The following is a 15,394-nucleotide window of genomic DNA, read 5'->3' on the forward strand; positions in this document are numbered from 1 at the left end:
CAGTTCTCGCGAGTGTTGGTCGCGGCCGCCTCGGAAAACTTACAGAGTCTGATTTGAGCTCAGAGGAGCTCCGGCACAGACACGAGAGCACCGCTATTCCTCCTATTACACCTCAATGCAGCGCTGCAGTGAGTTTCAAGCTTTTATTTTACTTCTTTAAAAAGATCAAAAATCAAGGAAATCCTACCTAGTGCTGCTTTAAAAGGGGTGTCCACAGACATTTGGAGATATACTGCATTTTACTTATGTTATAATTGCTGATCAAAACTCACAGACACCCTCAGTCTCCCAAGAGTTGCAGAGGATGACTCTGAAGAATACATAACAAAACAAACTTGCTGAGCAGTCAGGTCTGTGGTCGAGGATACCTTTTGGTTTTTCCCCTCTGGTTTGCCTTCCTGCTCCTTTAAGGCATTTTAACAGAGCATGTGGAAGTCATTTCAGCCCCCAGCCTGCACAAGTGGGTACGAGTGTCGTCATATGGAACCAATTAAGCTCGGCGTAGGGGACACAAGCCAGCTCTTTTTTTTCCCGTCACTTTTTTGTAAAACGGCAACATCACTCGGCTGGTCTGCCAGCATGGCTTGTCTGTCCACCATCTGACCTGTCGGTACCACTTTAAGAAACCTCCTTTACCAGATCCACTCTTAGAAAAACAAGCACATGTTTTCAGTCTACCTCATTTCAATATCAAAGGAGTCTTTTTATTTCAGAAACATATTTACTCGGCCCTCCCAGCCCCTGCGGACTGCGAATCCAATTGAAGCTTGTCCTGTGCTTTCCTGCTCTGGGCATTAATATTGTTATTATGTCACAGGGGTGGCGGCATGGAGTCAGTTCTGAAGTGTTGGGATTGATTGAGCTGCTAAATAGGCGAATCATAACACAGCACAGAGTATACACTATAGCCCGTCACTTTAACACACTGACCTACATAATCCACTCCAGACCCACGCAGGCACATTCTCTCTCTCTCTCTCTCTCTAAAGCTTTTAAAGCCCCAACGTGGATCTCTATTTAGAGCTAAATTACAGTCAAGTGATCACTGCCTATTGACTGTCTCTGCCTATCAACTGTGTAATTAATTATTTGATAGAATGAGTGTCTAAGGCTGTGTCTCAACATTGCAGTTATATTTAAAGCATCAAATAATTGATCTATCCTGGTCTAAGTATATTTTTGCTGTGAATAGTTTAGCAATTAAGGACATTTTTACACCTGCACTAATCTGGTTAAATCAGATTCTGGTTCGTTTTCACCTATTCTGGAACAGAGAGCATGATCTGACATCAATACAAAACAAATTGGTACAATCTTTTTTTGCAGGTGTTATTAAACTGGTATAATGCCCAGATAACTACTACAGCTATGTACTAATGCCATCACTGCCATTTCTCCATGTTAATCTGTTCAGAAATATGAGCCATGTGTCATAGCTTTGTAAATGCACCCATTGCAAAAAACTGAACCCCTCCCAGTACACCCGAAACACCAGTAATAACAGACTCATATGGAGAAAACATAGGATGCTTTCTTAGCATTAGCATAACAAACCATTTAAGGATTAGTTAGAGAGCTCTTTAGCATATTACTGTCTTCTGAACTGTCAGAGTTGTGAAGAGAAGATTTGCTTTAACTGTTAAAAGTCACAGTTTCTCTCTACTTTATCATCTAATGTAACATGTCTTTCAGAAATTCACTAAGTAATCCAGGCCCTTACTTAATAAGCTCAATGATTGAATACAGTCTCCTTTGTATAAACCTAATATTTGACCAAATTAACACTCTGTAAAACTGAATTTAGTACAAGAATGTCTAAAACCAAAATAATTAATTGAATTAAATCAAACTGAATCAAATGCCACTCAGTCCAGATCTAATACTGGTTTGTAAATAAAGTAGCATAATAAAAAAACTAAATAATTTTTTTTCGTATTTCATTTGCTTCTTATATTCCACCAAATATGTCTTTTTCATGTCTGGAGCTTACACCAATGTTAAAATCACGGCAAGGTGTCTGTAATATGAAAGAGCTTTACTGTACTTGTCCTTATTTCAGCTGTCAGAAAGGACCCCTTTTTGAGTCTGTAATCCACCCTGCACCTCAAGCTCCTTCATCAAAGTGAGCTCATTGGGATTTGCATTTAAATACTGATATTTTCTTTCATCTGCTGCTAACTCTCCACAACCAGAAGTCAAGGTGCAGCAGGCTGGAATTATCAATGATGACTTCATATTGCTGTAATCTTCACTGCTGTGTTCACATACTCTAGCCTGAAAGTGGTGGCGTGTTGGATTATGACCTAGAAAGGGAGATTTTGCAAAGTAATTTAATTCTAAAGTAAATTCAGTTAAGAGGGTTAATATTAGGCATGTACTGGTCTGAAGGTTTGTATTAATATATATCAGTTGTATGAATATATATATATATATATATATCAATTATCAGGATAAAGAGTTTTTTAATAGTTTTAGAACTGTTTGCAGTATTATTTCGTTATTTGAAACTGTGTGATATGGCACACCCATAGTATATAAATATATGTATGCAACTTATAGGAGCTGGAAGCATTTATTATAATGGATATCAGCAGTGATTTGTTATAACTAGACTTGGCTGTGTTTCACAAGAATTTATATTTCGATACTATTTGCCAGTTTAGAATTAGGTTTAGAAATTTTACATTTACAGTGTTCATTTATTTAGGAGTATAGTACTCTCACTCTTCAAATGTAGGCCACATGCTTGTGTATATCTATTGCTGGCTAATTTAATTAGAGTATTGACCTGTTTACCATACTGTAGTATTGGAAAAAGCATTGAACTTTCAATATTTTGTACAGCTCTGGTTATAAAGGGTGTACAAGAGCATACTTGTGCGTGCCAGCCCACAGTGTTCATTGTTAATAATGAAATTATTTTTTTTGTCCTAAACTCGTAGCTAAATCTATTTTTCTCTGTTCCCCCTTTGTGTCTCAGGCCCGTCCGCATCCAGTCCTCGGCTCCTGACTAAGAGTCTATCCCTGGAGCCGGGCCCCTGCCCAGGAGCCCACGACACCCCTCAGCGCCTTTGCTCGGACCCTGGACCCCTTGGGCCCGAGCTCTGCAATGGCACAAGTGAAAACGGGCCTCAGGATCCACCCCCACCTCCCCCCAAAACACGCCCACCTTTACCTGGCCCCAAACCACAAGGTATGGCTCTCAACTCTATTTATGTTTATTTTTTATTTTTTTGTAAATTAAACAAGTAATGTTATATTGTGATTATGTGCAAATGTTCCTAAGCATATTCTGCTACTCTGCATTCATCTTGATACCACACACTGTATACGTATATATACACCTTACTGGGTTCTGTTTATTGGAACCAGATGTTTTAGGTTAGTGTGGGTCTAAAGTCTGCAGGACATTTATAACAGGGTGGGGCAAAAGAATTCCTGTGTGTCAGTAACAGCACCTCATTACAGAAATGCCTTTGTAAATCCTATGGGACATTATGTGTTGTGGCTCAGGCAGTGATTGATGTGATCTCATACGTGTATTCCCAATGCACACTGTACATGTGGTATTTAATTACGTATTTAATTATTAGTGTAATTAAACTGTGCAAGTAGAGCTTTATCAAAACCTTTATAACATGAAAAGGGCCCAGCGGACCTGATTCTCATTGTATGTCTGACAAGTCTGACAAAAAACGATTCTGATATTGATTTTGTCTCACTCAGTGCCCCCGAAGCCACCGCATCTACAACAGCAGAGTGCTCGTCGACCTCGGCCTCCAGATAAGCCTCTACCTCCGCCCCCATCCCGGCCACTCCCAGCCGATCCCCGCCAACCACGGCCCACACTGGCACAAACGGAGGGAAGCTCCTCCCCTACGTGCGTTCTGTCACTCATCGAGCGATTTGAGAGGTGAGAGAGAGATAGTCCTGATCACATTGGTGTCCACCAATGTTCATGTTGTAATTTGGAGAATATCTCACAATGTAATAGATATTGGATTTATGGACTGGATTTTTCACAATTTTAATCCATTACAATGCAATATACTTCAGGGAGTAACAGGATGGCATTTTTAAAAGAAGAATTTCTCAGGATCTATGGATAATGTAAGCCAAAGCTGAGTACTTTTCCAACAGGAAAATTTCCTTATCTGTTTTCTACTGGATTTTAGCAGCAAATGGAGCAGATATTTTTCCCAGGATAAGATAATTTGAAATTCCTTACATTCCCTTCTCTTTGTTTCAGGGAGCAAATCATTGTGGTGCCTGACATCACAGGGGGAGTGATGTGCACCCCTCGGGTTCCTGAGCCACAGTCTGCTGTGGGGGCTTCCACCCCACCATCAGAGACCATACTGCCCTGTACCTCCATTCCAGGTCCTTTAGAGGCTCCTCTGGCCAAGGAAAAGCAGGAACAGGAGCAGGAAGGAGAAGAAGAGGAGGAGGAGGAAGAGGAGATGAAAGTGCGGGAGCAAGAAGAAGAGGAGGATGAGGGCGAATTAGGGGCCTCCTGTTCTGAAAAGCGTCTGTCCATGGAGTCTGGCTACAGCGCATCCGACAAACTGCTGGACGCCATAGAAATGAGGGACCTCAACCAATCAGAGATCCCGTCAGAACGGTTGTCCCTCCCCCCACAACAGACTGATGGCAAACTGGCCAACAGGGACAGCGGCATTGACAGCATCAGCTCTCCCTCTCACAGCGAGGAACTGTGCTTTGCTGGAGATGAGGACCGCATCGGGCACGAGAGAGAGATGTGTCCATGCAGTCCCACGGCCACTCTTCCTCGGCTCTCGTCCTCATCCTCGTGTGGCTGTGTGGAAGCTGCCCTGGGTGAGGGAGCTGCTGCAGCAGAGGGTGGGAGGGACTCAGAGGGGGACAGTGATTTGGAAGAGGGAAGTGGAGATGAGAGTGAGATGAACCCCATGGCCCTGCAGCCTCAGGCAAAAGCAGAGAGGCAGGACTCTGTTGAGGTGAGTTTTGTGGAAATACTGTAAAACATTCAGAACAGATTTTGGATTTAAATCATAATCAGTTTTTCAGCAATGTCAAACAGACTTGCTTTGTAGTAAATACTGCTACTAGTATTAGCTCTTGAGTGCAGTGTGAAATTTCAAATACTTTCCTGCTCCCTTTGAAGTGCACAGTGTCATGAAATAACAATATGAAATAACAACTTAACAACTATAACTCCCTAAAATGGAATTACCTGTCTACTAAAGAACCAGCTATATTCAGCCACATATTGCATTGGTAACTATTTGGGTGTAGGATTTAAAGATTTATGACTTATGTAGGGCACTTTATAGAGATTATAGAGCCATCTGAGGTTGCAAACACTGCAGTATTAAAATGCTAATTTGACATAACCAAGCCTAGGCCTATAAAGGAATATTACTGGTAATCTGGTAACAATGGCACCTGTCAGTTCTTGAAATTGATGTGTTAAAGCAGGATAACTGGGCAAGCATTATAATCTAAGACTATTTAACAAAGGCCCAAATTGTGATTTTTGGAGCGTTCCCACTATGCAGCGGCCATTACCTACCAACAATTAGCAGGGGTTTAATGTTTAATATTTTAGTTCAGACACAAAAATGGGAAATCTGATACATTTTGTTATGTTTAATTATTGCCTAAATTAGAAAATTATAATCCTAGATGCCTTTAACATAAATAAAAATGTTAGTCCCAGACTTCCTGTAGTCCCACCTGCAGTGTACACACTAAAGAATGTCAGCTTCCCTTCATCCCCCGGATAAGACTGAGCATTCGCCACACTCTGAGCACTTTAGACAGGCTATTTTACGCTTGTCAGTGCAGATGTATGCTGACTGGTTTCACTCAACAGGAGTTTGTGTTTGTGTGTTACACCGCGCAGCTGTCAGTCCAGCAGCGAGTGTTCAACATCGCCAACGAGCTCCTCCAGACGGAGAAAGCCTACGTGTCCAGGCTTCACCTCCTGGACCAGGTGTTCTGTGGGAGGCTGATGGAGGAGGCGCGAGCCCGGGGCTCCTTCCCCTGTGAGGTGGTTATGGGTATCTTCTCCAACATCTGCTCCATTTACTGCTTCCACCAGCAGTTCCTGCTGCCAGCACTGGAGAAACGTATGGAAGAGTGGTGAGTGGGGGGTGGGGTAGCTAAAAGAAACCAGAACTGTGAGAGAAGAAAAGCAAAGAGGGAATATACCAATCTAATATTAATATTTCCAAAGATAATACAGACACAAAAATGAACAATTAACAAAAAATAAAAGCAACATTGTTTAAGAATGATGTTTGTCTAAATATCATACAAAGTACATTTAAATGCTAAACTAAAGTCCTTTACTGTTTATGTATAGTAGGCCATTTTTCGATAATTACGTAATTACGTTGACTTAATCGACTTCATAATTATTGAAATATATTGATTTGCATAATGTAAATCAATGCATCTCAAAGTTGGCTGCATCTACTAAAACAGAGACACAATTTTCTGGAAAGCATATGAATCCCAATCATTCAGTTGTGCTTTGGTTGCAGAATAATGCCCTAGTGTACACCATGTTAAAGAACTTTTTGAAACTTTAAGAAAAATATTATTATGGTTAAATTATTTTAATTGAGTACCCACACTGTGAAAAGAGCTTAACTGTAGGAATGTTTCAAAAGCTATGAAACTTCACAGGAGTATCATACTGAATGAATATTGTGCATTTTATTGGTTAACAACAGCATTGAACAACATTCATTTGCCATTTTTAAACAGTAACACAATATTCTCTTTTAAGTTTCTGAGACCCGAGTAGCTTTGAACATGTTACTTTCCTGCTAGATGTGTATAACGCCATTTTCCACAGTAAAATTGAGCTCCAGACATTTAAACATTTAATATCTTGTTAACTTCTGAAAACAAGCCTCTCTACCGCAAGTGGAAAATGCCTGTCTTAATAATAGTTTGAAACTGGATTTGGTTTCGTAAAGCCAATGCTTATCCAGATTGAAATCAATACATCCCCAGAGGTTATACAGTAAATGAGACTGACAGTAAAAGTGAGAAGGAGAGAGGGAGAGAAGGAGATGAGACTAAGCCAGATAATTCCAAATAGTGCTTTCTCAGGAAGAAAATTTTCTCCAGTTCCTTCTTGTTCCCCTTATTTCCTCTTCTCACTCAAAATGTGCCTGGAGATATTCTCACTAATCGTTCTGCACTGGAACAGGGAGAGCTCATCATGTACAGGCCAGGTCACTCCTCCATAGCTAGAAATGTGCAGAGTTTGGATACAGGTGTGGGGAGGGTTTTCCGGCTGTTTGGCCCAGTGGATGAATGGACAGACAGATGTGCATTGACCTTCTGTCTCCTGCCCTCAGGGATGCGAACCCCAGGATCGGGGACATCCTGCAGAAGCTGGCTCCCTTCCTGAAGATGTATGGCGAGTACGTGAAGAACTTTGACACGGCCATGGAGCTGGTGAACACCTGGATGGAGCGATCCTCACAGTTTAAAGCCATCATCCATGACATTCAGGTATGACAAGGCTGGACTTGCTCACCATCTCTTTTCAGCTTTTGGATTGTTGGGTGGAGATATTAGTCATGATCCTCCTTTTATAATCAAGCATCAGCAGACGGACAATAGTTATTGTTTTAATAATGAAGCCAAAATCTGTTTGTGCTAATGTGTGAGTACTGTTAACGATTTAACAGAAAAGGCTGAAGCAAAGTTGTTGAGCAATCAGAGCTCTGTTGTCACAGTTGTGGTCAAAAGTACAGAAAAGCCTACATGTTAATCAAAAAGACTATTTATGTTCTACATAGAACTGTAAATTTATCGGGAGAAGGGAGATAAAAAGTGAGCCAAAACAAAACAGAAAGTAGACAATAAGACAGAAACTGAAAGAATGGATATGTTTGTTCTAGCTTCCTTAACAGACAACAGAAGGCAAAAACACATATAAATTGGTGTGAAGGTTTCACTTCACAAATAATTGTATCTGTCTTGATCTTAAAATGCCTTTAGTTGTCCCATTTCGTTTTTACAAATGGATCCAGTCCTGTGAGTTCCGGTGAACATTCTTTCTGAGTGGGTCAGCTTCAGTTCCAGCAGGGAAAACATGCTGTTTTTGTGTGTGGGTGGTGAGCAAGGACACAAGAGAATGAATCCTCAGCGGTCAGAGGAAGCAGGGCCATCCGTTAAAATCTAAATGTTTGGCTTAGATGTGCAAGAGTATTACACTTTCCACAGATGTGTGAAAAACCAGGAACTCTTGCCAGCTGTCTCTCACACACTTGTAACTGGTGTTAATTGGATCACACTTTGCTAAATTCACACCCAAGCACAACAACTTTCACTCAAAATACGCTTCTGTTAAGAATAATCACACAACAACTGACAGCTAGACAAACATCAGGGAGCCGAGCTCCCATAATTAAAGATTAATTTTGATTGAAAATAAAAGAATATTGGCACACCAACAGCTAGGCTCACCATTAGCATAAAATAAGGAACCCTTTAACTTTTTAAGAGGCTTTGTAAAATAGTGAATAGTTAAAGCAGATGTTCTTGTGTGAGAAAAACAATTAAACAGCTTTATACATTTCACACCTAAGCTACATTTGAAATGTACAGTTAAGACAAAGAACTAGAACTGTGACGTGCACTATATGGAAAAAGAGCATTGGAACCAAATCTGCTTTTTTATTGTTTCTTCTGAAATCAAGGGTACTGAAAGTTATAGTCTTTCCTGATTTTGTTAGAGTAACTGTCTTTATTGTCCAGAGGGAGTGTTCTATTAGCTTTTGAAGCATTGCTGTGAAAAGTAGTGCAGTTTGGAGTAGAAGAATGCATTTTATTCATAGAAGGGGTGTCCAGAAACATATGGACATATAGTGTAGCTGTTAAAATGGTGTAAAATGGGTTTTAAAGGACAGCAAATACAAAATAATACTTATAGCAGTTTATGCAGAGAAAAAATAATAATAATTAGTAAATCCTCTATAATTCTTCTTCATAAAAATTAATAATCACTAACTAAGACTGTCTTGTGAATATCTAATCCAAGGGAGATTTATTAGACTAAAGTTCAGGGGGAGAGAGGTCAATATTCACTTCTTTAATTATGAATCTGGCAGTTATTTAAATTGTATCAGAATATCATACTAATTGGACCAATATAAATGCTCCAGAATGACTGGAAATTATTATTTTTTAATGATGACTTTAACTCAAGGTTAGGTAAAGTTGTAAAGTTGCCATTAGAAGGATGTACAGTGCACATACATTTGAACATGTCTAACTCTTGATTTGGTTTCTGCTGCTGGGTGTGTTTCTGTGTATGCATATGGCAGAAAGAGGAGATGTGTGGTAACCTCACCCTGCAGCACCACATGTTGGAGCCCGTGCAGCGGATCCCTCGCTATGAGCTACTTCTGAAGGACTACCTGCACCGGTTGCCTGAGGACGCAGATGACTTTAAAGATGCACAGAGTGAGTGTGTGAGATCGTAACATTCAGACTGACCTTCTTTAAATGTCGACAGACCGTGTTATTACCTTTTTTTTTAAGGTGTCCGATAAAACTTCTGTCCAGTAAGAAAATACATATGCATTGTAGAGACAGTCTGTGGCACTGCTGTCCTGGGGAAGATCAACAGAGCACTTTCAAATTAGTGAGCATAAATATGGTAAATATTTGTATATAGCTAAAAGCTTCTTATCTGGTCAGTGATTATCTCAGTAAAACTAGTTCTAGTTATAAATAAATAAAAGTACCTGCTAGTAATTCAATTTTAAAACAGATTTAAAAAAACAGATTACTTAATTTTTTAAGAAATAAATAACTTTATTTAAAAAATTTAGAATACTGATTTATAGATTTATATATATATATATATATATATATATATATATTAAAGCAGCAATATGGATAATTACTAATGAAACACCTTTCACATTCATTTTATTAGCATTTTATAAGAGAGATACAGAAGCAGCATCTGTAGTTGAGGGTGGTGAGGGAACAATATTATTAATTAAGATTTTACACCTTTAATACTCAGGTTACAGTATTAAGGTTATGCAGTTCTCATGAGTTTAACCAGAGTTATACAGTGCAGTTGTTGGAATAGAGTAGCAGCAGAGTATCAACGATAGTGGTGTAAATTCTCTCTGTTACTGTCAGTGAAGCATCAGCATAATTTGTTGTTATTATTTTAAGGTAAAATGCTGCACAGTGCTGCATTAATAGTCCTGATACTATGTTGGTTGCAATTCCAGTATAAAATGTATTCATAATTTGTGATTTCCGTCCACCAGAATCTTTGGAGTTGATTGCTACAGCTGCTGAGCACTCCAACGCAGCCATCAGGAAGATGGTGAGTATATTTTCTCATGAGACTCAAAAATCCCACACAGATGCAGCTGCCTAAGGCTGTGTCTGTGTTAAACCCTGAGGTGATGGAGAGGTCTGTGTGTCCTGACCCCAAAACTGCACCCTCTTATTGCAGTCTGCTCTGCTCCCAGCCCGGGCGAAACCCCTCACAGCGTTTGTGAAAAGAGACCACACTGCCACTTAGCTGCACCGCTTTGTAATTAAAGACAGTCGCCTTTTCCTTTGCAGGGTCTGTCCAAAGTCTCTCATTTAGAGCTGCTAATTGCCAGTGTTTTTGCTTTCACAGTCTCTGCTCTGAGAGAAAAGCTTAGCTCAGTGTAATTGACCAAAACAGGCACTGTCAAGTGTGAACCGCTGATTAGCCAAATGTGTCTCCTGAATCTCTCTTTAATTTTGTGTTTAATTTGCCTTTTTATTTGAAAGATGAATATATTACTCATATCTTTCACCTCTGTGTGTGTGTGTGTGTGTGTGTGTCTGTTCTCTCCCTCAGGAGCGCATGAGAAAGTTGTTGAAGGTGTATGAACTGCTTGGGGGAGAAGAGGACATTGTTAACCCGACTAACGAGCTCATTAAGGAGGGACACATCCTCAAACTGTCAGCCAAGAACGGAACTTCGCAGGACAGATACCTCATACTGGTAAATGGTCTTTAATTTCCGAATGATAGTGGTGGAAATCTCTGACCTTGAGTCTTTAGGAATTACAGTGGATCATGAACTAAGTTTGACTAAATTATTTCAGTATGATTTAGAGTTGAAGAATTATATGTAATGTTTTAAATAATACATTAAATAGAGAGGTACAATTGGATAAACTAATATCACAGTAATAGAATATAGAAAGTAAAAAAGGTTTATTGTTAAAGTTTATAATCTCTAAGTGGAAGACAATGTGTCTTTTCAAAGTACTCACAAATTATTGCCACTTTGTAAAGAACATACAAATATTAATCAAATGGTAAAAAAAAATCAACATCTATTCTAACATTTCATTAGTAATGTAGATTTTTTTATTTTTGCACCTATATATTAAATACTCACTGCTTTTATTTAGAAAATATTTTTCTTTAGCTTCACATTCTTTTAGGTTTTTCACATTGTACATCATAATACTTGTATATCTGTATGGCTTCTGTATGGCTTGGTGTGTGACACTTCTTAATATCTCTCTGAAGTTCAATGACAGGTTACTGTACTGTGTCCCCAAGCTGAGACTGATTGGACAGAAGTTTGGAGTGCGTGCAAGGATTGATGTAGATGGAATGGAGGTCTGTCATCAGATATTTGTCATCCACATGCCTTATTTCGCCAATAATAAATAATAAACTCTTTCCATATTAGAAGATTTCACAGTAGAGGAGGACTAACACACCTCTTTATTTTACAGTTGAAGGAGACGAGCAGTATAAATGTGCCACGGACATTTCTGGTGTCAGGAAAACAGCGTTCTCTTGAACTGCAGGCCAGGTGAGTTGATGAACATAGTTTTAGAGTTAAAGCCATACATTATCAGAGGACTTATGGACATTGGAGATGCATGGTTATTTACAACTGGATTATTATGTATGGATATATATATATATCCACATCTTTGCTAAAAGCCCCATAAGCAGTAATGTGCAGGTTCCTCCATCACAGAGAAAGATTCTCCACTGTTTTAAAAGCATCATTAATGGAATTTACACTACAAGTGACCCTCCAGAACCATTTTACTGCAATAGAAAAGTGTCTTTTGAGTGGTAATTCCAAGTGAATGGGGCCTTAGACAGCAGAAAAGAAAGCTTTGTGGTGTTAACAGACATCTTTTAAAAGAATAGTTTAGAAATGATAAAGATACTCTTTGTTAACTAAGTAATTTGTTTTTTAAAGGAGTTAAAACTGGTCAAACAAATTAAAACCTGTGTATTTTTTGTATTTTATTTATAGTATAGATGTATTGTATTGACTGCTACACAGTGTAGGCAATATTTCGGTCAGTTTCATCCACAACATAGCTCCAGAAGAGGTCCAGAACATCTAAACATGGCTAACAGGGAATAAAGATTATGTTAATTCACAATAAATTGTCATTTCCGAATGAGCTGTTCCTCTAAAGAGATGCATCTGGCATTGTAAAGCAAGAATGAATAGAATTACTGTGATCACTGTTGTTCATTACAGAGCAAATGTTTCAGTATTCTTGAGGTAAACCCCTGCTAATGGTACCATGTGTGAGAACCAAAACAGAATATGATAATAGCTGTATTGTGAATAAAAAGCAGTATTTCAGAAAAAGAGCTTAAATGGCTTAAATATAATTACCAACTTAAATATAATTACGGAACAAAACGTTTTTTTTTTTTTTTTTTTTTTTGTAGAACCGAGGAAGAAAAGAAAGACTGGATTCAGGTAAGCACACTCTGGCTCAGATCTTTGTCTTGCTTTTTAATGTTCTCCTTTTTTATTAGTTTGTCCATCCATATAGCCTTTCTCTCTTCTGTCTTATCTTCCCCATATTCCTTTTTTGTACTTTTGTGTGTTTATTTATTTTATGTATTCTGTATTGTGGTGTTTTGTTGCATGTTGTACTCATTTTTTGTACATAATAGAAGCCCCTTTAATTGATGTCTTGATTTAATTTCCTTTTTGTCTCTCTCTCTCTCTCTCTCTCTCTCTCTCTCAGGCGATCCAGGCCACTATTCAGAGACACGAGCAGAGTGTTGAGACGTTCCGGATGTTGAACTGCTCGGTGCGTGAGGAGGACTGCACACCCCCCAACTCACCGGTAAGATCCCTTCTGTTCTGCATCTGTTTGCTGTATGTGTGCCGAGCTGTGCTGTGTGTTTATTTAACCACTTGTTCTCTCACTGGTCCAGAACTGCACAGAGCTGGGAAAGCGTGCCCCGACTCCTATACGGGAAAAAGAGGTGACGCTCTGCATGAAGTGCCAGGAGCCATTCAACTCCATCACTAAGAGACGGCACCACTGCAAAGCGTGTGGCCACGTGCGTGTAACCATAATTACTAAATTAAACACATCATCATCACATTCTTCAGAAGGCATCAGCAAGTCCAAACACTGAGTAGGATGATTCACACATGTTTAAGATTATTTTGAAGTCTACTCTATTCACTATGGTTCATTTGGCACGTAATTTCTGTTTTAATAAAGGTTGTAACGCCAACAGTAAACATCAGGAGGTTTGTGTGAGTTGGAGAATATCGAGTGCCAGGGGCTGTAGAGACACATAATGCAGTTTCACCACCCTACAGTGAAATTCATGTTCCAGCAGAAGGAGGCTAACGTAAACTGTTTTGTTTCCAGGTGGTGTGTGGGAAGTGCTCGGAGTTCCGCGCCCGGTTGTTGTACGATAACAATCGGGCGAACCGTGTGTGTATAGACTGCTACACGATGCTGGTGGGAGTCCCGCCTTCTCCAGCCAGCTTGACCAATAGCAGTCAAAGAAGACGTTCCATTTTAGAGGTAAGACAGGGAAATACAAATAGCTTATTTACTAGCATGCATTTCCAGAATCTAGAAAGATTTTCAGATTTCAGACATTTTTAATATCCAGAAATTATTTCATTTACCTAAAGTGAACTGAGAATGGGATTTGATCAAAACAAATGTTAACCATCTGTAGTATATAAATGCACTGGGACGTCAAATTTGTTGTTTCTTTTAATAACTTTGCTATAATAATAGAGCACTGATGAGAAGCTCAAGTGTCCATTGGTCAGTTTCACACAAAAATAAACAGTAAAATTACAGATCAAAGGCAGATAATGGACACATGAATCCACAGGGAAAAGCAGAATACAAGTTTTTTATAGCTGAGCTGTATTATATTAAATATATTTATAGAAACATGAAGTAGCTTAAATATGTTTATCGACCCAAGAGGGTTTATGCCTGGTATAAACAGGATATAAGACACAAAGGAATAGTTGTAGACTATATTTACCTTTCAATGGAATATCTTCATTCAAAATATTAGTCCAATGGTACTATAATTGGCAAGTTAATGACATCATCTGCTCTGTCTATGTCTATCTATGAGCACTTTTCCACCGAAAGAACTCTGGTTTCTGAACCAGTTCATTTGGGGCTTATAAGAACCGTAGTGTTTTTCAGCGAACCAGCCCGTATTTCCACCAGTTGTAGTAGAACCGCCAAAACATGACATCATACGTTTTTGGTTCTGGAACCTACTTTTGTTGGTGGAAACGCAGCGAAAGGTTTAAAATTAGTTTTGCGGTTGAAAAGTGCAATATATGAACTGATTCAAGATCAGTGTTTACTGTACAGTTGACAGCACTTCACCTAGACACATGCAGCTTTATATCAGTAACACGTCTTGGGTTCATCTAACAATCTTCACTTCAGCTGCTACAATACTGTGATAGTATCCTAATCGTGAAAATTTGTGTCTTGTAGAAACAGGCTTCTGTTGCGGCGGAGAACAGTGTGCTCTGCAGCTTTTTGCACCACATGGAAAAGGGCAGCGGGCGTGGCTGGCAGAAAGCCTGGTTCGTCATCCCTGAAAATGAACCACTGGTGCTCTACATTTATGGTGCTCCACAGGTGAGATATCAGCTGATTTCTTCGTTAATTAAAAGGAAATAATTATGTCCCTCCTGTTCTGTCCTTATTAGCTGAGTTAGAACAGGCTGTTTTTATTACACATACTTCTTCTGCCTGTAGCATGAGCTTGCTTTTCATTTCAACAGCAGTTACAGTTAATCCTAGACCTATATCTGTCATAAAAGTGGGGAGGAATCTAGAGAATAGGCATCAGAATAATCTGTCAGCTATTTTTTGTGAACAGCAACATGTTTGTTGTAGTCCTGGTTTGTTGTGCCATAGAATTAAAAAAATCTGTATTTTGTATTTTGACATATTTATACAATCAGAGTTCAGTACAAGTGACAAACCAAAAAACACTGATAGTATGCCTCCAAAATTTACATTCACCAAGCTTGCTAGTGGAAGCCTGCTAGCATAGTAAAACACAATGAACTCAAAGGGAGATTATGATT

General features: G+C 39.1%; 1 protein-coding gene across 2 annotated transcripts in view; it reads left to right on the top strand.

The window, feature by feature from the left end:
* Window positions 1–15,394, top strand: part of fgd1 (FYVE, RhoGEF and PH domain containing 1) — a 59,851-nt gene that overhangs the window by 40,657 nt on the left and 3,800 nt on the right. For both annotated transcript variants that reach the window (XM_049485871.1, XM_049485872.1), the window contains exons 2-16: window positions 2,981–3,193; window positions 3,727–3,913; window positions 4,250–4,976; window positions 5,885–6,123; window positions 7,356–7,512; window positions 9,333–9,471; window positions 10,299–10,357; window positions 10,868–11,014; window positions 11,551–11,643; window positions 11,763–11,842; window positions 12,733–12,763; window positions 13,038–13,139; window positions 13,231–13,359; window positions 13,680–13,838; window positions 14,793–14,939. In XM_049485871.1, coding sequence (XP_049341828.1) covers window positions 2,981–3,193; window positions 3,727–3,913; window positions 4,250–4,976; window positions 5,885–6,123; window positions 7,356–7,512; window positions 9,333–9,471; window positions 10,299–10,357; window positions 10,868–11,014; window positions 11,551–11,643; window positions 11,763–11,842; window positions 12,733–12,763; window positions 13,038–13,139; window positions 13,231–13,359; window positions 13,680–13,838; window positions 14,793–14,939 — 2,609 coding nt within the window. The remainder of the gene's footprint in view (window positions 1–2,980; window positions 3,194–3,726; window positions 3,914–4,249; window positions 4,977–5,884; window positions 6,124–7,355; window positions 7,513–9,332; window positions 9,472–10,298; window positions 10,358–10,867; window positions 11,015–11,550; window positions 11,644–11,762; window positions 11,843–12,732; window positions 12,764–13,037; window positions 13,140–13,230; window positions 13,360–13,679; window positions 13,839–14,792; window positions 14,940–15,394) is intronic.

Source organism: Astyanax mexicanus, chromosome 12, assembly GCF_023375975.1.
Source record: "Astyanax mexicanus isolate ESR-SI-001 chromosome 12, AstMex3_surface, whole genome shotgun sequence".
Lineage (NCBI taxonomy): Eukaryota > Metazoa > Chordata > Actinopteri > Characiformes > Acestrorhamphidae > Astyanax > Astyanax mexicanus.